This window comes from Leptonychotes weddellii, chromosome 3 (assembly GCF_054177405.1).
Source record: "Leptonychotes weddellii isolate Sample4059 chromosome 3, ASM5417740v2, whole genome shotgun sequence".
Lineage (NCBI taxonomy): Eukaryota > Metazoa > Chordata > Mammalia > Carnivora > Phocidae > Leptonychotes > Leptonychotes weddellii.
In genome coordinates, this window is record NC_138371.1 from 35,661,077 (window position 1) to 35,686,500 (window position 25,424).

At 36.9% G+C, this 25,424-nt stretch overlaps 1 protein-coding gene across 1 annotated transcript in view; it reads left to right on the forward strand.

The window, feature by feature from the left end:
- Nucleotides 1–25,424, forward strand: part of DNAH7 (dynein axonemal heavy chain 7) — a 260,241-nt gene that overhangs the window by 93,233 nt on the left and 141,584 nt on the right. The window contains exons 26-35 of the mRNA XM_081815321.1: nucleotides 1,899–2,067; nucleotides 4,444–4,546; nucleotides 4,667–4,794; nucleotides 9,445–9,657; nucleotides 11,330–11,428; nucleotides 15,522–15,770; nucleotides 18,663–18,812; nucleotides 21,445–21,627; nucleotides 21,981–22,157; nucleotides 25,018–25,149. Of these exons, the coding sequence (XP_081671447.1) occupies nucleotides 1,899–2,067; nucleotides 4,444–4,546; nucleotides 4,667–4,794; nucleotides 9,445–9,657; nucleotides 11,330–11,428; nucleotides 15,522–15,770; nucleotides 18,663–18,812; nucleotides 21,445–21,627; nucleotides 21,981–22,157; nucleotides 25,018–25,149 (1,603 nt within the window). The remainder of the gene's footprint in view (nucleotides 1–1,898; nucleotides 2,068–4,443; nucleotides 4,547–4,666; nucleotides 4,795–9,444; nucleotides 9,658–11,329; nucleotides 11,429–15,521; nucleotides 15,771–18,662; nucleotides 18,813–21,444; nucleotides 21,628–21,980; nucleotides 22,158–25,017; nucleotides 25,150–25,424) is intronic.

Here is a 25,424-nt window from a genome sequence, read left to right on the forward strand (position 1 = left end):
AGCTATTGCTTTTTATTTATTATTTGGGGGGGAGTGAGGAGGGGAAGGGTAGAGGGAGATGGAGAAAGAGAATCTTAAGCAGGCTCCATGCTCAGCAAGTAGACCCTGAGATCATGACCTGAGCTGAAACCAAGAGTTGGATGCTTAACCTACTGAGCCACCCAGGGGCCCCACAGCCATTGCTTTTTAAATTTTGCCTTTTTCCCCATTCTCTTCCTTTTTTTTCTTTGTCTCTCAACTTTTCTTATATTCCATCTTGGTATCTTCTTGGATGATTTCCTCATATTTATCTTGTAGTGCATAATTCTCTTTATGTTTAATCTGCCATTTAATCTGGTATCATTTTAAAAAGTCCAATAACTATATTTTTTATTGCTAGATTTCAAGTTGTCTCTTTTATGAAACTGACTTTTTCTCATAATTTTATGTCTCTTGCTTTTTTTTTTTTTAAGATTTCTTTATTTATTTTAGAGAAATAAAGAGTGGGTGGGGGAGGGACAGAGGGAGAGAGAGAGAGAGAGAGAGGAACTCAAGCAGGTTCTGCACTGAGTGTGGAGCCTGATGCGGAGCTCAATCTCACAACCCCGAGGTCTGACCTGAGCCGAAACCAAGAGTTGGACGCTTAACCAACTGTATCACCCAGGTGCCCCGTCTATTCCTTTTTATTTAAAATCTCATTAAATAAATCATCAGGATACCAGAGTACCAAGTATATAGTAATTCTCTCGCACCTTTGTCCATCTGCCACTGCAAGTCTGACTCTTAACTTTGATCTTTCTCTCTCTCTCTGGTTTTAATTATGAGCTCATTTTAGTAAGGGTTGTTTCCCCATGCAGTCTTACATTTTTTCAGCTGTGGAGGTGTCCATGTGGAACAGTTTCACATTTATCTCTTAAAAGGGCTCTAGGGTTTTCTCTGGTCCAAAACAAAATTTCACTGTTAATTTCTCAGTTTGGGTTCATGTGCCCATGGATAATGGAAATTTGGACCCTACCCCCATGAAGCTTTCCACTGGGTGCTGCAATGAAGGGTAAGCTTCCTATCTCCTCTGTAGTTGATCTTTCTTTGTCTTTCTCGATAGGTTGCTAGAGTAATTTTAGTTTAGAGATAAGTCAGCTTTTCAAGGCTTCTAAGTTTGTATAAGTGAATGCATTCCAGCTCTTCACCTTACGCAGTATAAGAATTTTTCTGTTTCGGGGAGCCTATGTGGTACAGTTGGCTAAGCGTCCATCTCTTGGTTTTGGTTCAGGTCGTGATCACAGGGTCATGAGATTGAGCCTCACATCGGGCTCCGGGCTCAGCATGGAGTCTACTTAAGACCTTCTCTCTGTCTCCCTCTGCTCCCTGCCCCTCCTCGCTAGATCTCTCTCTCAAATAAAAAAATCTAAAAAAAAAATTTTTTTTCTGTTTCTCTGTGGTTGTAAATACACTTGTGTTTGTATGCAGATCCCAAAAACAATATGTACCTCTATAGCTTTAGCACCTAATTACTGACATCTTTGCATTCCCTCTCCATTGGTGATTTCCTTTCCATTCTTTCAAAAATGGCTATGTATTTCGAAAGTTACTTTTTTTTTTAATGTAGCATTTCTGAATGTTTGCAGTTAGGGGGATTGGGTGGTTCAGCATCAGCTGAATTCTCTGTATTGACGAGAGTCAGCCCTGAATTTCAAGTGTGTTTGTTCTGATTCTGTCACATATAATCAGCTCTTCAGGAATGAAATATAATAACAGATAAAGTAATGCACAGTCAGAGATTTTTCAGAGGTTCATGGGAAGGAAGAAATTATTGAAGAGGAAGTGGAAAAGTTGGCTCTCAGTTTAAACTTTTCCTCTTTTCATAATGTATATTAAAAATGACATTATTCTACAAAGATCGCTTATTTCTTATATTTCAGAACCTTGTTTGGAGCCCTTCACCTGCACCTTGGAGGAGCACCTGAAGGGCCAGCTGGCACTGGAAAGACTGAAACTACCAAAGATTTAGCAAAAGCAGTGGCCAAACAATGTGTTGTTTTCAACTGCTCTGATGGGTTGGATTATCTGGCTTTAGGAAAATTCTTTAAGGTTTGAATTGACTCACTTCTTTACAAAATAACTGCTCAGAGAGGAAAGCTATTTATAATGAAACATAATTTAATGCAAGTAAAAGACTTACTGTATTTTAAGTAAAATTAAAGTGCTATCTCCATTCTCCAGAGAAGTAGGGTTATTTCAAAAGCTTACTTAAGAAAGGAGCTTTACCTGTGTCTCCAGTCCCTGTTGTAATGGGTCACTATGGCTGATAGGAATGAGTGCTGTGCCTTCAGGATATTGGGGCAGCTAAAAATTTGAGAACCACTACATCATGTAAAGACCGTGCGGAATCTAAAGTCTTTAACCTGTAGCTCTTATTATTAACCAGTTATGATTCAGTAATTTACTTTCATAGATACACTCTAGTTAATCTTTTCTTGCAAACTTAAAATGCTTGTTTTTTTCTTATACTGAGTCAGATTCCCACTCTTAGGAGTCTGTAAGATTGCAAAAGGGGGAATTAAAAATGTAATATACCTGTCTATAAAGCTATAATGTCTGGTCATTTTAGTGCTTTGTTGCTACAGGCTGTTATTTTTTAAAATGTTAGCTGGAACAGTCGAACACAGAATTATCCATTTGGGATTATAGCTTCTGTTTATTTGTTAATGTCTATTTTTCTGTGAAGATTCTGTAATTCTTATCTTTAAAGATTCTGTAATTATTTTCCAACATTTCTTGAGAAAAGTTAACGTTTAAAAAGAAAACCAAACAAAACAAATATACCAGTCCTGCCCTATACAGTAAACTGTCCCTGCCTGATATATGGCAAGGTCATTTTATAACAGATTTGGAACTTAAAGAGTCTCTATATTTGTGATGCTGAAACAATTAGGGTAAGATTTTAAAAGTCAAAAATATAATAAATAACATATCAAGAAAACATTTGAATGACCAGTTACCATTTTAATCATACTCTGTAATGATATACAACCTTGTTGTAATGATTTTTTTAAGAAAGAGATAATAAGTCTAAAAGAGTCTCTGTGTAGTTTAGTTTGAATAGCCATTATATTCCTAAACATTTAAGGAAAAGTCTGGTATGTACTACTCAATTTTTGAATATATATAATGATTTTCTTAATTCCTTGATATAGATTCATACACTTTTGGTATCAAAGTTGCTTACTGATAAGTATTTATTGGTTATAAAGATACTTTGTTAGGATCATGCTGAATAATAGGGGTACAGAATAGAAAAGACCTGAGTCTTATTAATAACGTCACAATCCTTATAACTATTTGAATATGTGACTTCGTAAGTATTTTTTGGTTCTCTGTGGTTTCTAGCCCTCTTATGATATGTAGAAATAAAAGTCATAGTCTTCTCTAATGAAAATGTGCTATTCTTCAAAATGCACAGAGTTCACGTTTAATCCAGTGTGGTTCAGTAGATGGAACTGTGTACAAATCCAAGGTCAGCCGCTATTAGCTCTGTGGCCTTGTACTAATTAACATCTTGTAGGTATAGTCTTAGTTTCTTTGCAGAAAAGATACATGCATCATGCCTGAAACATACCAGCTACTCAGTGAAACATACACACACACATATATATATACAATCTACAGAATATGCATTCAATAAATGTCAAATTGATTTTTTAAAAAATAAATTTGAATTTGGGGGCACCTGGGTGGCTCAGTCGTTAAGCATCTGCCTTCGGCTCAGGTCATGATCCCAGAGTCCTGGGATCAAGCCCCGCATCGGGCTCCCTGCTCGGCGGGAAGCCTGCTTCTCCCTCTCCCACTCCCCCTGCTTGTGTTCCCTCTCTCGCTGTGTCTCTATCAAATAAATAAAATCTTTAAAAATAAATAAATAAATAAATAAATTTGAATTTGGACTGAGCTACTCAAGCCTGGTGGCCCAGTTTTCTCTAATGCCCAAATGGCACATATTTGTGAGGTAGCTGTGAGTTAGAAGTGTAAGCTAGAGCCTCAAACTATGTAGGTTGACTATTAAGGTGCTCAGACCACAAAATAGTCTCATTAGCAACAGAAGTCATCTTATTTAGAGAAATATTGCAATCTATTCTATGATGTTCATGTAGAAAAAGCAAACAAAATCAACTTGCACATAAAAAGTAAGAAAGGCTATGAGATTACAGGTATACATCTAAATGCCAAAAGATACACACAAAGTAAAAAGCTATTGATCAAATGGACAATTTTCCAATTGATCAAACTCCTTATTCGTGCAGAATAATGAATTTCTAATAAAAAAAAATACACTGTCTTTAAAGATAAAGGTGAATAAGCAGTTTCCTTGATAGGATATTAAATCCTTGAAAATATCAGGTGAAAATGCAACATTTCAAAGCAATATTCAATCAGATAAAATTGAAAAATTTCATTACTCTTTTCTCCCAGGGACTGTTATCTTGTGGAGCCTGGGCTTGCTTTGATGAGTTTAACAGAATTGATTTGGAAGTACTGTCCGTGGTTGCTCAACAAATTCTTACTATCCAAAGAGGTAATGGACTGGTTTGTCTTTGCATTATGTCAAAACAGTAGAAATATAGGAGATAATGGATGGCACAAGTTGCATTTAAATGTGGAATTGCTGAGTCATTTCATTCTTGATGACCCACAGGTATTAATGCAGGTGTCGATACACTAGTGTTTGAAGGAACTGAGTTAAAACTTGACCCCACTTGCGCTGTCTTTATAACCATGAACCCAGGATATGCTGGGCGATCGGAGCTGCCGGATAATCTGAAGGTACAAAAGGGACAATTAGATCATCTGTTTCCTTTCTGTAGTTTACAAAGTTAATATGTAAAAAGAAAGAACATGCTCTCCTTGAATTTTATGCAAAATATTTGCTTTTGGACATTGTATTTTAGAAAACTGTTTTAGAAAATAATTTTTATTTATTGTTAAAGATTTTATTTATTCATTTGAGAGACAGAGACAGAGACAGAGCACAAGCAGAGGGGGGGCAGAGGGAGAGGGAGAAGCAGACTCCCCACTGAGCTGGGAGCCTGATGTAGGGCTCGATCCCAGGACCCCAAGATCATGAACTGAGCTGAAGGCAGATGCTTAACCGACTGAGCCACCCAGGTGCCCCTAGAAAATAACTTTTAAAGCTTTGAGTACCTTTAGAAAATGAATGTGCAAACTGGATGTAACTTCCAGACTGATATTTAATAACTGATAATTATAGAAAATTAGAAAATATAGGAAATACTGAAAAAGATACCCATTCTATTGCTTACTATATTGTATCCTTCAGTTTTAAATATCTTTTAAAAGGCAAATTTTAAATGGTAGAATCCAGCAGTTGTGTATGCTGGGTTGTTTTTTTCAGGTTAGTATTATAACATGAGCATTTTCCTATCTTTATAAACATAATCCAAACTGTAAATAAATTTACCGAACTCCATCTTACTATTGGACATTTGGATTGCTTTTAGTTTTCCTTCATTATAAATAATATTGCAATGGGCAGTTTTTACTTAAGGCTTTTGTCTATTTTAAAATATTTCCTTAAGTATGGTCATAGGACCGAGAGCTGTGTTGTTAAATTGCCTCCCAACAGAGGTTGAAATAATTCACAGCCCACATCAATTCTCAATTGTCCTTTATACCCAACACTATTTTTTTTTTTCCTGGTAAAAAGAGCAAAACACTTTGCTAATTGAATAGACTAGACTCTTTACTTAAAAAAACAAAACAAAAACTTGATTATGAGAGAAATAGGACATTTCCTCATATCTTGGGCATTTTATATACTTTTCTGATAAATTGCATTTGTGCCTAGAGCATAAAGAACAATGTTGAAGAATAATGCAGTGGTAACTGCAGATCCAAAACCAAGTCTTCTGACTCTCAGCCCTATAGTCCTTTCTGCTGTTCACATATTTAGACTGACAGCTTCTTAGACTAGTTGAGGAATTCTTCTTCACTGAAGAGACTTTCAATTCAAGTAATTGCTATGAAGTATTTTGGTATTTCCATTCCATGCACTTTTATGTATTAGATGAGATGTTTTAATACTTTGCCTAAGTGAAGGAAGGTATGATTAAAAAATAAAAACCGGTAAATCCTCTTATCTAAGAAACGTTTTGCAACTTTTCATTGTGATTTACGTTTGGAGAACTCTTTCTGTAGCAGTTCTTTTGTTCGCCCATGTTTTTCTTTTCTTCAGTAGGATCAGTCTGAATACATAGTATTTGTAAAGGCAAAAATCTGTGAATAGCTAATCATAAAAGACTGGGACTATTATAAAAAGTTCAGTCTTTTAATGCCCTGTGCAGACTGTGTCACAGTTTTATGTGCTGTGCATGTTGGAACAGTGTCAAAATATCCACCTTGTGGTTCTGTGGGTGATGGATTTTCCTTCTACTTCAGGCCAAAAACTGCTCTCAAATTCTGATAGCTTTGTTGTTGTTCTTCCTACTGTGCAGTCTTCTTGGTTACAATGGCTACAGAACATCTATTTTCAAGTATATGGAAATACCTAACAATTTTGAAAAAATGTCAGTCTGAAAAGAAAGAAATAGATCTTCCTTGAAAAAAAAAAAAAGCTTACTGAGGTCCAGAGAATGTCTTCAGAGTCATCCTCGAGACTTCCCTCTTTTTTTTTTTTTTTTTTTTAGATTTTATTTATTTATTCATGAGAGACAGAGGGAGAGAGAGAGAGAGGCAGAGGGAGAAGCAGGCTCCCAAGGAGCAGGGAGTCTGATGCGGGACTCGATCCCAGGACCCTGGGATCATGACCTGAGCCGAAGGCAGACGCTTAACCATCTGAGCCACCCGGGCGCCCGAGACTTCCCTCTTCTTCACCCAGTGATTCAGCCAGTCACCAAAACCAGGCATCCTATTATACAAAAGCCTTATAATTCTTGTTGCTCTTGCTTGGTCCCACTGCTGCACCTTCCTTCCCTCCCTCCTCATTCTTCCCCTGTGTGTCTTACTGCAACAGCTCGCTTGTCACCAATCCCTTCTCCACTAAAATTCACTATAATTTATTCCCCATTATAATTCTACCAGTGTCTTCAGAAGAAATCTAATCCTGTAACTTCCAGACCTAAAAAGCTATTGGGTTTTGTTTTTGTTGTTGTTGTTTTTTGCCTACAGGAAAAAAGCTCAAAGTTCTTGGCCTGATCTACAAGAACCTGGGAATTAGGACCCAATGCATCTGTCCTGCCATCTCCCTAGACCTATGTCGTCATGCAGATAGTCCCATTTTGACTTCCTGTACATCTAGATAAGATCTGCATAGTGGAGCAATTTCTTAAGCACATTGCTACATTAGAGAAGCTGTATTTAATATTAAAACTATTTGGAAGAATCAATATTCAATAAACATTTCAGAATAGTTGAATGTTAGAAGCCATGGTAAAATGGGCATGTTCCAGATCTTCTAATGTCACAAAGCCAATAACCTGATGCATAGCTTTCCAGAAGGATAATGCTTACATTCTGATACCTGTATCAGAATTTATTCAAGCCCTGGTATGATACCTGGAGCTAGATTCTTCTTTTACATTCAAGAGAGTACATCATTGGTTAAGCCAGAATTGAACTTAAATTTTTTTTAAGAACACTAAAGTACCTTTAAACTTATTGCTATTACTAACAAATTTTTCTGACACATTCCAAATCAAACCATATCATATCAGTATTTCTCACACAGTTTGAGAACCATTGAATTAAAATATTCACCTAAAATTGTTTTGAGGAAGATGTTTTTCTCTGTGGTAAATAGAAATCAATGTTAAATCTTTGGTGGAGGATTCCTAGTAGATGGAACATCATGATAACCCCTTGAAATTTCTTTACCACACTGTATTTTTTGTTCTCTTGGCCACTGATCTGTCTGTTCCATGGTGTTCCATGGCCATATTGCTAGTAGGGCTGAGGGAATGTGAATAGAAATTTGTGAAATATCTGATGCGGTCAGGGGGAAGCCTACACCACACAGACCTGGATCTTCACCTGAAACTAATAGCAGTTGATACTATTGTAGGAAGACTGTACCACCCAAACCTAGGGGGACCCACTGACTGATTGGTTCATTCATTCTTTCTCTTATTTGTGAAAAAAAAATAGTTGTTGAGAACCTACCCTTTTAAAGAGGTACCATCTGTATAGTAATTCTCTTGCATTCTCTTTTCCTCAAGTATGTAGTGGTTTAGAGCACTTGCTTAAGCTTCTCTGTTTCAAATTATTTGCTCAAGCCATATATTTTTAACATTTTATTCTTTATTTAATGGTAACCTTATTGATAAAATAGCAGTACTAAGGCCTCTAGTTAGTAATTAACATAACACATTGGAAGGATCTTGCTTGATGCCAATCTTTTATTTGTTCTCAACCTGGAACAGTCATAACAGATCACTTAAGCAAGATGTCTTATTTCCTATCTGCCTTGTGTTTCAGGTAACTCAGTGAATTCCCAGAAGATATTTATAAACTATCTGAATAAAACTGCCATTTTTCTAGGAGCACCTGGCTGTCTCAGTACAGCATGTGACTCTCAATCTTGGGGTTTTGAATTCAAGCCCCATGTTGGGCATGGAGCCTACTTAAAAAAATTGCCATTTTTTTATCTTTAGTACACAAAGGTCCTGGCTTAATGTATGAGCTACTGAAGTAGGTCCTGATACATACTGACATTCTAAACTTAAATTTTCTTATTTATTTTTTTGAAATCTGTCTAGTTTTCTACTTAGCTATCACATGACATTTATTTGTCCCACATTTAAAAATACGATGAGAAAAAAAACTTTACAATTTGGAAAATTGATTTATCATAATTAATAATAATTATCTGTGGCTTATTTCCAGTTTTTATTTCTTTATTATGCTTGGTGAAAGACTGACATGGTGACTGCAGACTCAAAAAGTTAAAAATATCTCAAAATACCTTATTTATCTAACATAGCCTTGTTATTAGGAGTTATCTGATTAGCCCGCAGCATAAAATTAATTCGATTCCAGGAGAGCCTCACTTGAAGCCTGGTCTCCCAATACCATGCACTTTCTCACCAGCCCATATGAAAAGCCCAGCGTTTGGACATCCCAGCAGACTTGGATATATTTTCCCTATAACCTGTCACTTCCCAAGAAGAATAGAGCATAATTGATACTTAGCATGTGAATTAATAGTTCACCCAAAACCTGAGTATCATGAACGTTCTTAAAAGCATAATTTAAGGAAAAATAGTGATACAGAAATTAATGATATTTATAACAATTACAAGAAACACGTTTTTAAAATTAAGTGTTTTTATCTATATGATTTGGACGTTGTAATTGAACATTATTGCAGAAAAGCTATATAGTCATAACGCATTAGGAAATGCACAGTAGGGTTGTCTTTACAATGGTCTTTTCAAAAATGCCTTTCCTGCACTCCTGTAGGCTCTCTTTCGGACAGTAGCAATGATGGTGCCTGACTATGCCATGATTGCTGAAATAGTCTTGTACTCCTGTGGGTTTGTCACAGCTCGGCCACTGTCTGTAAAAATCGTGGCTACCTACCGCTTGTGTTCAGAGCAATTGTCCTCGCAACATCACTATGACTATGGCATGAGAGCCGTGAAGTCCGTGCTCACCGCTGCTGGGAATCTGAAGGTAGAGAACTCAAGTGATTTCTTACTCATGAATTTTCTGTTCATAAATCTCAGGACCCTGTGTCTTCACAGAGTTCCAGTAACTGGTTGGTTTCATCAACTGAAAAAAATCCAGCTATTGTACTAAAAAAATAGTTGATCATTTGCACATGTGAAAAAGGAAATTTTATGATTTGTAAAAACTTAGACGTAATTCTTACTGAGTTCTGTTCTGTAATTTTAAATGTATGAAAATAAGTACTACCAAGGAATGAAATTTCTTGCTGCTGAGAAATATTTTGAAGGCTTTCAGTCTATATGAATATGTACAGCTTTAAAGGAAATAATGTATAATTAATAAATATATACAAATGTGCCAAAACATTATCAATTAATGTAATTATATAATTACAGCCTATTGTAGACTAGCAGTTATAGACTTGCAATATAATGTTTGTATTTTAAAATGGTATAAATCATAACTATATAGATGGAAAAATCCATATATTTTAAGACTTGTGTAACTTTTCATTGAAAGTATTTTGTGGAGGCGTGAACTAAAACTGTGCATTAGTTCTTTATGAAACAAAGCAAGGTAGGCTATACCTAATAGCAAAATGCAAAATGTGACCTTGGAGTTTATAAAATTTTCATGTTCATGTTTTGTCGAAGATAAAGATTTTAAAATATATTCTACATGATTAAGAACCATGGCATGCATTTTTATCTTCTGTAATAAATGTTACTGAGAATGCTGATATATAATGGTAATATTCTATTTCACATTAGCCTAGAATAACTGCACACCATTGTTTTTTGCAATAAACAAATGCAACTAGAAGTAACAATTTGTATTAACCTGGCATTGTCAGGATTACACTGTGGTCAGATAATGGGAAAGATAATGCATTGTCTAGTGTATGTTATCACTGACATCTTGACTATGGAATTGAGCTATTAAAGTTACATAGCAAATGAATCCTGCAAATGAATCCTTTCATCCTTTGTCAAAAGCTAATTTAGAATTGTTGAAAGTGTTGGCTTGAATATTTTGAAGTTTGTTTTTATTATATCAAGAAACAATTTAAACACTTGCTTTAAAATAATAGCTTCTCAAATAACAAAATAGACTTTTGACACCTCACAATTTAGGTGTGGTTAGACTGATCCAAAGACAAAGTCCATATGAATAGGATTAGCTTTGGCATTGGGTGCTCTGAACTTGACTGCTGGGCATCACTGACTTTGTAAGAGTAAAGCCAGTTAAGTTGGAACATGGAATTTATTAGGCAGAAAGATTCTAAAGGAAAGGAAGAGGGTTCTGGAAAATTAAATGCATGATAATAGGAGAAACTTTGGAGTGAGATGTTGAATAAAGTACTGAAGTTGGGAGAAATAATTTGGAGTTCATATTTTTGTGAACTCTGCAAACCTTATTATGGGCCTGACAACAGGTTCAGAGTTCAACCAGGTTTTTAGTAAACTTTGAGGTTACCACAAGTGTTTGGGAATTTTTTCAACCTCTAAAATTATTAACAATCCAATTAAATGAAAAGAAATGAGAACAGTTTTATGTGGGTTTAAATTGTCTTTGGGGCCTGTGTGTGTATGCATGCGCGCGCGTGCCTGGGTGTGAAGATGTAGGGGGTGCACTTAGCGGATGGAGATTTCATCATGAGTGTATTTTCTTTTAGCTGAAATATCCAAATGAAAATGAAGAAATTTTGCTGCTTAGATCTATTATTGATGTAAATCTGCCAAAATTTTTGTCCCATGATTTACCACTCTTTGAGGTGAGGATATTTATTATTTTGGTGTATCAGAATTTTTATAATAATGTATTTATCAAATGTCCAAGTTTGCAATTCCCTATGAGAAACTACTACAGCAAATAATGATATGGCGCAGAGAAACATAGATCATTCCATGTTGAACTTGAAGTGTGTTTAGCTCTGTTGCTTCAGATGACTTTCGAGAAGTTGGGATTTTTAAATAGTACTTTTTGTTTAACTATGCAATGTAAATAAGCACACAAAAGTTATGAAATATGTTTGCTGATAAATTGCACTAGAATGTAGGCTCCATGAAGGAAAATAATGGGTCTAACACACCACTGAATCCTTTGCACAGAAAAGGTACGTGGCAAATGTTTGTTAAATTAATAATGGAAGAAATTTTTTTTAAAAAGCTTAATTTCTTGGGATGCCTGGGTGGCTCAGTTAGTTAAGTGTCTGCCTTTTGGCTCAGGTCATGATCCCGGGGTCCTGGGATCGAGTCCTGCATTGGGCTCCTTGCTCAGTGGGGAGCCTGCTTCTCCCTCTGCTTGCAGCTCCCTCTGCTTGTGCTCTCTTTCTCTGACAAATAAATAAAATCTTTTAAAAAAAATAATAAAAAGCTTAATTTCTTTAAAAGAGTATAATGGCTTTTATGAAATTGATGTTTTTCAGGATGATTTAAAGGAAGAACTAAGTTTAATTATCTAGTTATATTTAAGATTATACTATTATTAATTGAGAAGGAGTATTAGAATAATGGTTAAGGTTTTCATATTATCATTTGATGTCATTCTTTTCCTTTTCTCTGTCTCAGTTAGAAGGAATTGGGGAGGCCATGGGCTCCCAGCAAGTGTTAGATGTTGCACTAATATGTGCTGCCTTAAAGTACAGGCAGTTAGCTTCCAGTGTGTAAGGACTGAAGTGGTATGACGTTATGGGGACGGGGAGGGGTGACACTGCCACTGTGGTGTGGCCCATTGTCATCTATTCTCCATAGTAACCATGTTTCATCATTCCAAAGGATCTTTCCATAGTACTTAGAGCTGGCAGCATAAATATAGAGTGACACTATGAGGAATAGGTTCAAATTTTCTTCCTAATGTTTTTTCCTCAGTTTCTTTGGTACTAGGATACTGTACAAATTTTTCAAGAGTAAAGACTCTATTCTTATAAAGTGGAAATATACCTCACCAGATATGTTCTCAAGCAGTTGTGTATTCATCCAGTGAACACTTATTGAGCAATATCTCAAAAATGGAGCATAACTGTCACTTCAGATTAGGACAATTCCTTGTTGTGAGACTGTCCCCTACACTGTAGAGCATTAGGCATCCTTGCCCCCCACCCTCACCCCAGTGTTGATAGATCTCTTCTGTTGTGACAACCAGACAATTCCACATATTTTTGACTCTCTACCAGGCAGGAGAGTCAGGGGAACTGGTCTTGGTTGAGAACCACTGGATACCAAAGATGTTCTCGAGTGGTCTCTTTCATTCAAGGTCAACCAAAAACAATTTGAACAATCTGAGAAGATATGTTTGTTTATTTACCAAATACTATGCACTTACTATGTATCAGACACTCTTCTAAGAGCTTTGCAAATAGTAACTTATTTAACGCTCACAATGACCCAGTAGGTCAGGTGCTATCATTATCCCTGTTTTACAGATCATTTAACTGAGGCAAAGGTAATTAGCTTTGATTTATGGCTAGTACATGAGCGAGTGGGGATTTCAACCATGTAGTCAGGCTGCAGAGTGCTCTTAACCACTGAGCTGCATTGCATTTTCCTCCTCTTTATCTCACAGAAACATTGCTTTGATAAACTAAGATCAGTTTCTCCATAACAGCATTTGAAGGATTAAATATAGGGGCAATTAAACTCAGAATTCATCAATTCTCAAGTATAGGTCAAATGTGTGCTTTCACATGAAGCACTTCTGAATTTTTACTTTGACCTTCAGAGTGAAAATAAGTCCTATTTCTTACATAGGTTTGCTATAATACTTATAAAATAGCCTTAACAGTTTATAAAGGTATGTTTCTTAGAACTTGCAATCAACTTTATATATTCCTATACACTAAGTATGGAATCCTAATTCTTTCCAATCATACATCATATGATTTTATCAGTTTCCTAAAGCTGCCATAGCAAAGTACCACAACTTGGTGGCTTAAGACAATAGAAAGGTATTCTCTCAAAGTTCTAGAGGGAAGACATCTGAAATCAAGGCTCTAGGAAAGACTCCTTTGCCTCTTCTTAGCTTCTGGTGGCTATTGGCAATCCTTGACATTTCCTGGTGTGGGTTGGCATCACTCTGATCTCTACCTCCATCATTACATGGCCTTTCCTGGGTGTATCTATGTTTGAATCTTCTTCTCCTTTCTGTTATGAAGACACCAGTCATTGGATTTAAGGCCCAGGATAACGTCATCGTAATTTATCTAATTATATCTGCAACGATCCTATTTCCAAATGAGGTTACATTTTGAGGCTTTCTGTGGGCATGAATCTTTGAGGGACACAAAGCTGATTAAAATCCTGGCCACCACAATGATTAAAATACCTTTGAACTAATTTTTGTATGTGATACTGAGGTATGGATTAAGGTTCATTGTTTTGACAAATCCAGGCATTCTATCTTTTTATCTTTTCTCTACCAAATTGTTTTTGTGCCTTTGTTGAGAATGAGTTGTTCAAATGTGTGTGGGTCACTTTCTGGGCTCGCCATTCTGTTCCATTGGTATATTTGTCTATTGTTATACAATATGAAGCTGTCTTTATAATAAGCCTTAAAATAAGGTCATATTTGTCTAACTTTTTAACTTAAAAGTATTGTAAAATTGTAAAAATTTCTAGAAGAAAACGGGAGAAATCTCTTTTGACTTTGGCTTAGGCAAAAATTTCTTAAACACAGCATCAAAAGCACAATGCATAAAACAATAAATTGATAAAGTAGACTCATCAAAACTTAAAATGTTCACTCTTTGAGAGACATTGGTAAGAGGATGAAAGACAAGTTGCAGACTAGGAAAAAATATCTGCAAATTAGATATATGATGAAGGACTTGTATACAGAATATTTAAAGAACAGTTAAAACTTACCATTAAGAAAATAAACCAATTAAAAATAGGCAAAAGATTTGAAAAGGCACTTCACTAAGAACATATACATAAAGCAAATAAGCACATGCAAAAACATTAGTCATCAGGAAATGCACATTGAAGCCACAGTAAGATACTGTGACATACCTATTAGTGTGGATAAAATTAAAAAGACTGACCATACCAAATATTAAAAGTGTTATACCCTGCTGGAATGAATGTACAATAATACAACCACTTTGGAAAGCAGATAATTTCTTAAAATATTAAACACATAACCACCATATTATCCAGGTTTTCTACTCTTCAGTATTCAACCAAGAGAAATGAAAGCATTTGTCCATACAAAGAGTTGTGTATAAGTGTTCATAGCAGTTTTGTTTGCAATAGCTCCAAACTGGAAACAATGAAAGTATCCATCGACAGGGGAATGGATTTAAATGTAATACTTGTATGCATTGAACTATTAATACATGATGTCACATATGGGAATCTCCAAATCTTTATGCTAAGTAAAAAGAAGTCAGAAAAAAAGTAGTACCCATAATGTGTAACTTCATCTATATTAAATTCTAGACAATGCAAATAAAAATAGTAACAGAAAACAAATTAGTGGTTTCCTGGTGAAGGAGGTGGGAGGTGGCAAAGAGAGTAGAGAAGGAGGATTACAAAAGTTCACAAGGTGACTTCTGGGAGTGATAGGTTGATTATCTTGATTGAGTTAATGACTCCACTTATTGAATTTGTAACACTATATAGTTCATTGTATGTTAGTCATACCTCTATAAAGCTGTTAAAAATACTGTTGAACTATTTAATGGCTCTATTTACATCATTATTAAATATGAGGATGGGAGGACTTTCATCACGTTTATGTGTATGTATGTGTGTTTGTGCGTGTGTGTGCATGTATATGTGTATGTGTGTGTGTGTATGTGTGTGTGGAGAGAGAGAGAGAGAGGCTATCAGATATGTAATATAAATCCCCAAATCATCTATCATCAGGGAATCACTTCAGATTTGTTTCCTGGTGTGAAATTACCAAAACCAGATTATAATGATTTGCTAGCAGCTATCAAAGACAATTGTGAATCCATGAATTTGCAAATGACCAGATTCTTTTCTGAGAAGATACTTCAAATATATGAAATGATGATTGTGCGTCATGGTTTTATGATTGTTGGGGAACCGTTTGGAGGAAAAACCAGTGCATACCGTGTCTTAGCTGGAGCACTAAATGACATATGTGAAAAGGTGAGTTAATTAATGCATTGATTTATTCATAATCAGCTTTGTGCAAGATAGAATGTATAGTGATTTTAAAAGACACTTCAATGTAGCAACTTAAAATCATGGAAAAAAATGAGTCAAAAGGAAAATACTACTAGAAAGGTAACATGAAGCAATTATGAAGTTTAGCGTATGAAGGATCTATCATAGGTTTGCTGGTCAACCTTTTACTTCTTTTCAAAATTTTATTTATGAAGGTAACACATGTTGTAGAAAAAATCTGAAAACATAAGAAGACTGAAAGCTTTCTTTTCATACTTTCAAGAGAGTATTTTTCATGTTCTGGGTGATTAGATTAATAATGTAAACTTCTGTGATTGGAAGCTTGTGGTATTGGAGTGAAAGTGTGTTTTGTGTTATATAACACATGTGCACACAAATGTAATAAATGCTTGTATTACTCACAATTCCCATCTTACACATCACAGTTTGGTCTACTTTGACATGCTAAAGGAATGAGGCTATTTTTAATTCTCCAACTAATACTGCACTTCTGTCTACTTTTTGTATTTTGAATAGTTTTTGCTTCACATATTTCATTGTTTGTAGCCAAATGGGATTTGTGATCATGATATCTTGATTGTGGAGTCTCACTGGCCTTGCTGCATTTTGGGGACAAAAATCTTGCTTTAGTGGCAACAACTTCCTCTGACTAAGAGGGTGAAGCTTTCCCATACTTCTCAATGTAGGATGATGTGTTGTTATCCCTTTGGTGGGCACAGAGAAGAACGTGAAGACCTTGAGCTTGTTTTATTGTTTAGTGTTGTTATTCCACATCTTTTCTTGAGTTCGGTAGTTTGTGTCCCAAGCCCTGGGGGTGGTGGTCAGAAGGCAGTGTTGGGAAGAGTTTTACTTGTTATGATCTATATCTATATCTATATCTATCTATCTATCTATCTATCTATCTATCTATCTATCTATCATCTCTACCAGACATTCTCCGCGAGAAAATTAAAAGATCTAAATACACGGGACTATGTTCCATTCTCACAGAACTGAAAAGTTAATATTCCTAAGTTGTCAATTTTGACCACAACCTTGAAATCTGATGTGGGAATTATACAAAATTATATAAAAGATGTTATATATATATATATATATCTCCCTCTCCCACTCCTCCTGCTTGTGTTCCCTCTCTTGCTCTCTCTCTGTCAAATAAATAAATAAAATCTTTGAAAAAAATAAAATAATGTATCATCAGTTCATCATTCATAATACTATACCATCCCAATGCAAATCTTTAATAGTAGGGGAAACGGTAGGGGGCTTGGGGGGCAGAGGGAATATATGTGAAACTCTGTACTTTCCACTCAATTCCTCTTTAAACCTAAAGCTACTCTAAGAAAATAACATCTATTAATTAAAAACATAAATATATATATATATTTATGTTTAGAAATGATGACAAGAGAGCACAGGGGATTTTAGGACAGTGAAACTATTCTGTATATGATACTGTAATGATGGATATGTGCCATTATGCATTTGGCAGAACCTGTAGAATGTACATCACAAGAGCGACCCTTAATGTCAACCATGGACTTTAGTTAAATAATGTAATAATGTATCAGGGACACCTGGGCAGTGCAGTCAGTTAAGCATCTGACTCTTGGTTTCAGCTCAGGTCGTGATCTCAGAGTCGTGAGATTGAGCCCAAGTCAGGCTCCGCTCTCAATGTCGAGTCTGCTTGAGATTCTCTCTCCCTCTGCCCCTCCCACTCATGCGCGCTCTCTCTCTCTCAAATAAATAAATCTTAAAAAAAAAATGTATAGGGGCACCTGGGTGGCTTAGTTGTTAAGCGTCTGCCTTCAGCTCAGGTTGTGATCCTGGGGTCCTAGGATCGAGCCCTGCATCGGGCTCCCTGCTCAGTGGGGGGAGTTTTCTTCTCCCTCTCCCACTCCTCCTGCTTGTGTTCCCTCTCTTGCTCTCTCTCTGTCAAATAAATAAAATCTTTCAAAAAAATAAAATAATGTATCAATATCAGCTCATCATTCATAATAATATACCACCCCAATGCAAGTCTTTAATAGTAGGGGAAACGGTAGGGGACTTGGGGGGCAGAGGGAATATATGTGAAACTCTGTACTTTCCACTCAATTCCTCTTTAAACCTAAAGCTACTCTAAGAAAATAACATCTATTAATTAAAAACATAAAATCTCATGCCCTAAGGGTGTTAACATCTTTTGTATAATTCCCACATCAGATTTCAAGGTTCTGGTCAAAATTGACAACTTAGGAATATTAACTTTTCAGTTCTGTGAGAATGGAACATAGTCCCGTGTATTTAGATCTTTTAATTTTCTCTCAGAGAATGTCTGGTAGCATGAGTCAGCCAATTACAGCCCATAGGCCAGCTTTGGCCCCAAACCTATTTTTCTAATGCCAGAGAACTTAGAATGGTGGTAACATTTTTTAAGGTTTATAAAAAAACAAAAAAAACAGAAAGAAAGAAAAGAAAGAGAAACGGAGAAGAATATGTGACCAACTCTATGTAACCTGAAGAGCCTATAATAGTTACTATCTGACCCTTTACAAAAAAACAAATTGCCAACTCTCCTTTTGTAGTTTTAGGTTTATAGTTCTTTCACATCATTTGCTAATTTATTACCATTTCATGAGTTTTAAGTACTATTGTCAATGGTATTTGTAAAATTTTATTTTTTTTTAGTTGTTCATTGGCCCGGAATAGAAAATACAACCAGTCTTTACATATCGACTTTGTATGCTTTGCACTCCTTGCTTCTGGTAGTTTCTTTGCGGAGTCTAGGATTTTCTACATATCCACTCATGTTTTTTTTATGTATAAAGACAACATCCTTCTAATTGAATGGCTTTTTTTTTTTCCCCCATTAAGGGGTTGATGGAAGAGAACAAGGTTCAAATCACTGTTCTAAACCCCAAGTCTGTCACCATGGGTCAGCTGTACGGACAGTTTGACGTGGTGTCACATGAGTGGTCCGATGGTGTCCTCGCTGTCAGCTTCAGAGCATTTGCTACTTCAACGGTAAGCACTAGCACTTGAGTGTGCGCATTCAGAAAGACCGTCATAGTTCCTTCTGACACATTTCTGACTTGTTTTCCAGTTGTTTCAAACATATTTCTAGTCCCAGGTATTTATTTAAAACACAATCCTGGAGGGCGCCTGGGTGGCTCAGTTGGTTAAGCAACTGCCTTCGGCTCAGGTCATGATCCTGGAGTCCCGGGATCGAGTCCCACATCAGGCTCCCTGCTCAGCAGGGCGTCTGCTTCTCCCTCTGACCCTCCTCCCTCTCCTGCTCTCTGTCTCTCATTCTCTCTCTCTCGCAAATAAATAAAAAATTAAAAAAAAAAAAAACAATAAAACACAATCCTGGATGGTCCAGCAGTGTTTCCGTGAGGAACATTGTTAGCACCTATAGAGATGCCAGAGGCCAGGCTGGCCAGACCCTTTGCCTAGGTGTGCAGAGAGGAGACAGCAGGAGAAACAAGGGCAGGGAAAAGCACTCCTGGCTCTCTTTTTTTCTGGTTAAAGGATAGAGGAAAGAGAACATTGAATAATGTGAGCTTTTGCCTCCTTCAGCAATGTTCTTCCATTGCCCACCTTTTGGGCTGCTGTCTCAGTCATACCCACTCATTGTTAGGCATGCTCCAATTCTTAGACAAGAAATTGCAGACCTTTATAAAACAATGCCTTGAAGTTCTAACACTTGGCCCTACCATGTTAGGAAGAGAATGGGCTGCCTGTGTGCCAGCCACTGACTGTTGTGAATGAGAATGGGCACTAACCTCCTCCTGGCTTATTCTGCTGATGGCTGTTGCCTGCTCTTACGAGGAGTCCACAGACCACTGAGTGTTAATTTGATTGCTGTAGGTTAGCAGGCTGTGCACAGAGTGTGATCAAATGGGAGACAGCTTGCTAAGTCTGGTCTTAGAAGGGGGAGATGCCTGGGTGGCTCTGTCAGTTGGGCGTCTACCTTCAGCTCAGGTCATGATCTCAGAGTCCTGGGATCAAGCCCCACGTTGGGCTCCCTGCTCAGCCAGGGGTCTGCTTCTCTCTCTCCCTTGGCCTCTCCCCCACTCATTCTCTCTCTCTCTCAAATAAATAAATAAAGTCTTAAAAAAAAGAGAAGGGTCCTAGTCTAGAGACATTTAATTTATTAAATCTTTTTAAAATAAAAGTTTCCTTTATTCTGCCTACCATGTGTCCTGACTGTGGTGCTCTTTATCCACTTAAGGACCCAGCTGACCATGACTCTTTCGTCAGTGTAATAATAGAAAAATGTCAAAACTCAACACTGCTCTTAATGGCTCAAGGACCTCGGACAATAAGTAACATAAGAACTGGCTTTCATGGGGCAGAGATCTTGCCCAGTATCAGGCTTTACTAGTAATTTCAAGGATAAAAGTAACTGTGAGGCAGATGGAGGTGTGAGATCATTGATACAACTTCTCAGGTTCTTTCCTTTCACAATGGATGCACTCTGGCCCAGATTAACACATGACATCTCTAGATAATGTATGTAGTCACATTATTTATACAGAAATGATTATGAGATATGTGCCATTTTATACTCAGTTACATAGCATACATTACATTTTCCAGGACATTTTGCCCCATAAACACTCAGTCTCAGAGAGGTTAAGGAGCTGACCTAAAGTCACACAGCTGGTAAGTAGTAAAGCCAAATGAAAAGTGAGGTCCTTCAGACTGTAGAGCCCAGCATCTTGCTGTTAGATGGCCGTGTTGCCCAAAGTGAAGATTAGCAGGCATGGGAAGCCAGCAGTGCAAGGGAAAGTTGATCTTGAGGTGATACCTGAGGTATGAGCTCTTCCTTGCTTCCTGAGCATGGCCAGAGCTGGCTTTTGAGTGTGGGTGTGGGGCAGCCTGAGTCTATGATGGGTCCGCTGTCTTGTAGATTAAAGCAGTTGGCTACAGGGCCTGAGAAAGTGTTAGGATGGATTCAAATCCCTCACCACTTCAACTTGAATTCATATTTGCTGCAAGTGAACCAGGGCATTGTCTGTGTGCCCAAAAAAGCAGATTCATAAGATCTGGAAAGGAGAATCAGCTTTTGTACTCTCCAGTGACTACCTGGCCACTCCTTAATATTTGTTGAGCATTTACTGTAGTTCAGACAATGTGCAAATATTGTCATATTTATCATTGTGAGACTGAATCATATATTAATTTCCTGTATCATCATGAAACCATTCAACCCAAGAGGGTGTGTACATGTGAATTCATTCAGTGGAGGGAAGAAAAAACTTGATTTAGCACCCAAGAGTGCTAAATCTGTATGAACATAATACTACATAGAATCAGATAATTTCAATGAAAACTGTTTTCCCTGGCAATTATATTTTTTTCTCATAATACTTTCTAAAACATGTTATATGTGAGTCCAGAAACATTGGAAAAGGTGGGATTTTGAGAAAAGATGTTATATTTCTGTCTCGTCCATGGCATATATAGGTTTCTTCAGTGACTCTCTCTCTCTCCACATACACGCACACACTTTATTCAAAAGATGCTGTTACATTTTCATGGTGAAATTAATTTTAGGAGTTACATTTTTAAATTGTGGAACATTATTGGACTGTTTCCTTACATTATCACTATTAATTTTTGCCCTTTATTCATCATATGCATAAACCAGACACCAGATAGGAAATGGTTAATTTTCGATGGACCAGTAGATGCAGTGTGGATTGAGAATATGAATACGGTGTTGGATGATAACAAAAAGCTGTGTCTGATGAGTGGGGAGATTATTCAGATGTCACCACAAATGAATCTTATTTTCGAACCAATGGATTTGGAAGTTGCTTCTCCTGCTACTGTAAGTTCTCAATTTTGACATCTGCTTATAAATTTGAAATGCTATAAATGCTTTTCTTACTTAGTAATTTTGACTTTGAATGGAAAAAATTAGTAGAATTCATTTTAATAGTACTCCAATTCTTTAAGAACAGGCATATCTTTTGACTTACCTCGACAAATTTAAGAGTCAGGGATTTTTTCCTCTTTATCTAAAACCATTGGTAAAGTCATACACAAAAATTTAGATCATGAAATTACATAAAATTAAACTTTTTTAAAAAGAATTTTCTGAAGGTTATAAGAAACAGATGTACCAAGTCATATTTCTTATAGAAACATTACCTTGACAGTAAACAATTTTTCTTTTTCCAGGTTTCCAGATGTGGTATGATTTACATGGAGCCTCACATGTTAGGCTGGAGACCACTAATGTTGTCTTGGATAAATCTTCTACCTGCTGCGATTAGTCTTATTCAGAAAGAATTTATAGTAGGCTTGTTTGACAGAATGGTCCCAGTTTCTGTTGAATTTATTAGAAAGCATGCAAAGGTAAGAGGGATGAGAATTTTAAGACTTAAATAAATGGAAAATCCAAATCAGCCAAATAAATTCATTTTAATATCTATTGTTAATGTCAACTCTCAGATACTAAAATAATTTAACAGGTTTAACTAAAAACTTACCCGATTAAAGTAAAAAGATTTTAATTTATATACTTACTCCCCCCAAAAAAAAAGTTAATGAGGGATTTTAGGGTTTGAGAAAATGTATGGATGCTAATCTATTCCTTCCTAAAAAAAAAAAATCTTAAAAGTCCACCTAACCACATCTGGGTAAAAATATCCTAAAATATTATCTCTCATTTCTCAGGGACTATTATATTTTATATATTTTCTTTGTTTTTCAAAGTTCCTAGAATAAATATGTATTATTTTATAATCAGCAAAAGGCCAATTTTTTAAAAGTAATTCATGACATCAAGGAATTAGATAGTGGGTAATAATGGAGGAACATGTTACTGCTTCAGGCAGGCTAAATGAGGAAGCCACTCTATTTAGCACAAGTGCATCTACTTGTTTAGAGATGACTATTGTTGGCTAAAAAACTGGGATTCAGGGAGGAAAGTCAGTCCCCGGTAGAAGATTGAAAGGAGTCCAAATCCATTTTTCCTTCGTTCAGTGTATCCTGGGGATTGGTGCAGGGGGAAAGATACAATGGGGGGAAAGGACAGCATGAATGGAAATCTCCTGCCTCTGAGAGTTGATCTAGTTCCAGCCAGGCTCTTAAACCCTCCCCAGCTGGAAATTGTAGGGAAAGTATGCTTAATTTCTGCTCTGGGAGATGTCAGCCAAAGGTCTTTTAGGATGACTTTAGCTCTGGAGGCACCTGGGTGGCTCAGATGGTTAAGCGTCTGCCTTCGGCTCGGGTCATGGTTCTGGGGTCCTGGGATCGGGCTCCCTGCTCGGCGGGAAGCCTGCTTCTCCCTCTCCCACTCCCCCTGCTTGTGTTCCCTCTCTCGCTGTGTCTCTCTCTGTCAAATAAGTAAATAAAATCTTTAAAAAAAAAAAAAAAGGATGACTTTAGCTCTGGAACAAATAGAGGCACACAGGGCTGCTGTTTCTCCTGCCAGTTGGAAATAGAATAGAAAAGCTTGAGGCACAAGTTGGGTTCAAGGTACAGATGCAGAAAGCAGAATTTAAAATCATGACAGTGGATATTACCTAAAGAGGAAAAAAGATACAGAGCAAAGAATAGAATCCCGGGTGCAGCTGCGATTTCAGGGAGGAGAGCCTTTTAAGAAGCAAATAGTCGGGGGCGCCTGGGTGGCTCAGTTGGTTAGGCGACTGCCTTCGGCTCAGGTCATGATCCTGGAGTCCCATGATCGAGTCCCGCACTGGGCTCCCTGCTCAGCGGGGAGTCTGCTTCTCCCTCTGGCCCTCCCCCTCTCATGTGCTCGCTCTCTCTCTCTCTCAAATAAATAAATAAAAAAAAAGAAGCAAATAGTCGGTATTACCAAAACCACTAACAGGTCAGGGCAGAAAAGGAGTGGCACATGTCCTTTGGATTTGACAATTGAGAAGATCATGGGGAGAAGGACATGGCCCAAACACTTTCAGGGAAGAGACAAGGTTGCTCCAGGGCAGTTGGCTGAATGTGGGAGCAACTGGCCAAAATAGCGGGGTATACTGCTCTTTCAAGAAGCTTGGCTGTTAAAAAATTTAAATACCAAGCAAACATGAAATGTGTTGAAGATGTGAAGTAATCATGTTTCAAAAACAGTTAAACTTGGAAAATAAGCTATAGGTGCCCTCCCCAACCCCTACGTTGTCAGAGAATGTAGGTCTTACGAATATATGAATTTTCCATATAATAACTATCTTTTCAGTAGCAAAAGAGAAAACACACTTTTAATACGAGCTTCTAAAATGGTGTTATATGAAAACAATGAATCGTGGATCACTACATCAAAAACTAATGATGTATGGTGACTAACAACATAATAAAATAAAATTTAAAAAAATCTAAAAAATAAAATAAATAAAATGTACTCTGCACTTTTGTCCTTTCAAATTTTGGATTCCTCTTAGTTACTATATAGTAGTAAGTGTCTTATTTTGTATTTTAGTCTTGCATCAATAATACTTAGTCCCATCTTTAGAAACTCCGTTGTCATTTCTGCCTGTTTCTACTGGGACAGTGGCTGGAGATGAAGTCTGCTGCTTCTAAACTTCAGAGTCTGTTTCAGAGAGTTAATGCTTACGTGTTAACCACGAAGCGATACCACTCTAAAGATTGGAGGGAAGAAGACACATATTTGTGGAGAACTTGCTGTATGTGGTGCACGGTGCTAGGAGCCGTACACACTATTGCATTTATTTTATAAACTGTCATGGTGAGACCCAAAAAAGTAAAGTGCATGGTGTTTACAGCACTCTGGGAACATTTTGTGCTCTTCAAGCCTTGCAAATTTATTTCATAGGAGTGAGTTTACTACGAGGACTGCTGTAAAGATGTAGAAAATAAGTTTGGAAACACATTCATTAATTTTAATTCTCTGAAAGATTTTTTTTAGTGTTTTGATACAAAATCGGTATAAAGATAGATTCTAGGTCATTGATGAATGCAACTGACCATGTAAAAGTAAACTTTTTGATTTTGGGAATCAGTGCAGGAGTGGTTCAAGAGTGCATCCACGGGACAGGACATCCAGTGGTGCCACACAATAGACTAGGGAATTGATCTGTGCCTCAATTTTCCCACCTGCAAAACGTGAAGTAGAATAGTGCCTTTTCATAGGTACTATGGCTATGAGGACTAAGTAAATTCAATAAGTATTAGTTGATGCTATTTTAATTAGTGCCTAATTTAAGTTAATTTGTTTTATACACTTTTCCCCCTGATTTTTCAGGAATTATCTCCTACTTCAGATACAAACTTAGTCCGATCCTTAATGAATCTAATAGACTGTTTTATGGATGACTTTGCCGATGAAGTCAAGGTGAGAGAGAGAAATGATCGAGAAACATACTCTTTACTGGAGGTAAGGTCCATTGCCTTTGAATCTTGCAATAGAAAGACATCTGCTTTCCCCAAAGCTTCCTGATTAATAACTTCATATCTCCCCTGGCACTAGAGGCTGGACGGCAACGAAAATAGTAGGTGCCTGTAAGGAAGCTCCTCCACTGGCAGTTCCATTGCATCATGAGGTTTGGGTGAACCCCAGTGATACCCTTAGATCTGCTACTCAGATCTTAGGTCATTTAACCAGCCTCAGAAATTATCAATCCCCAGGACAGCAGTGACCTTTTTTTTTTT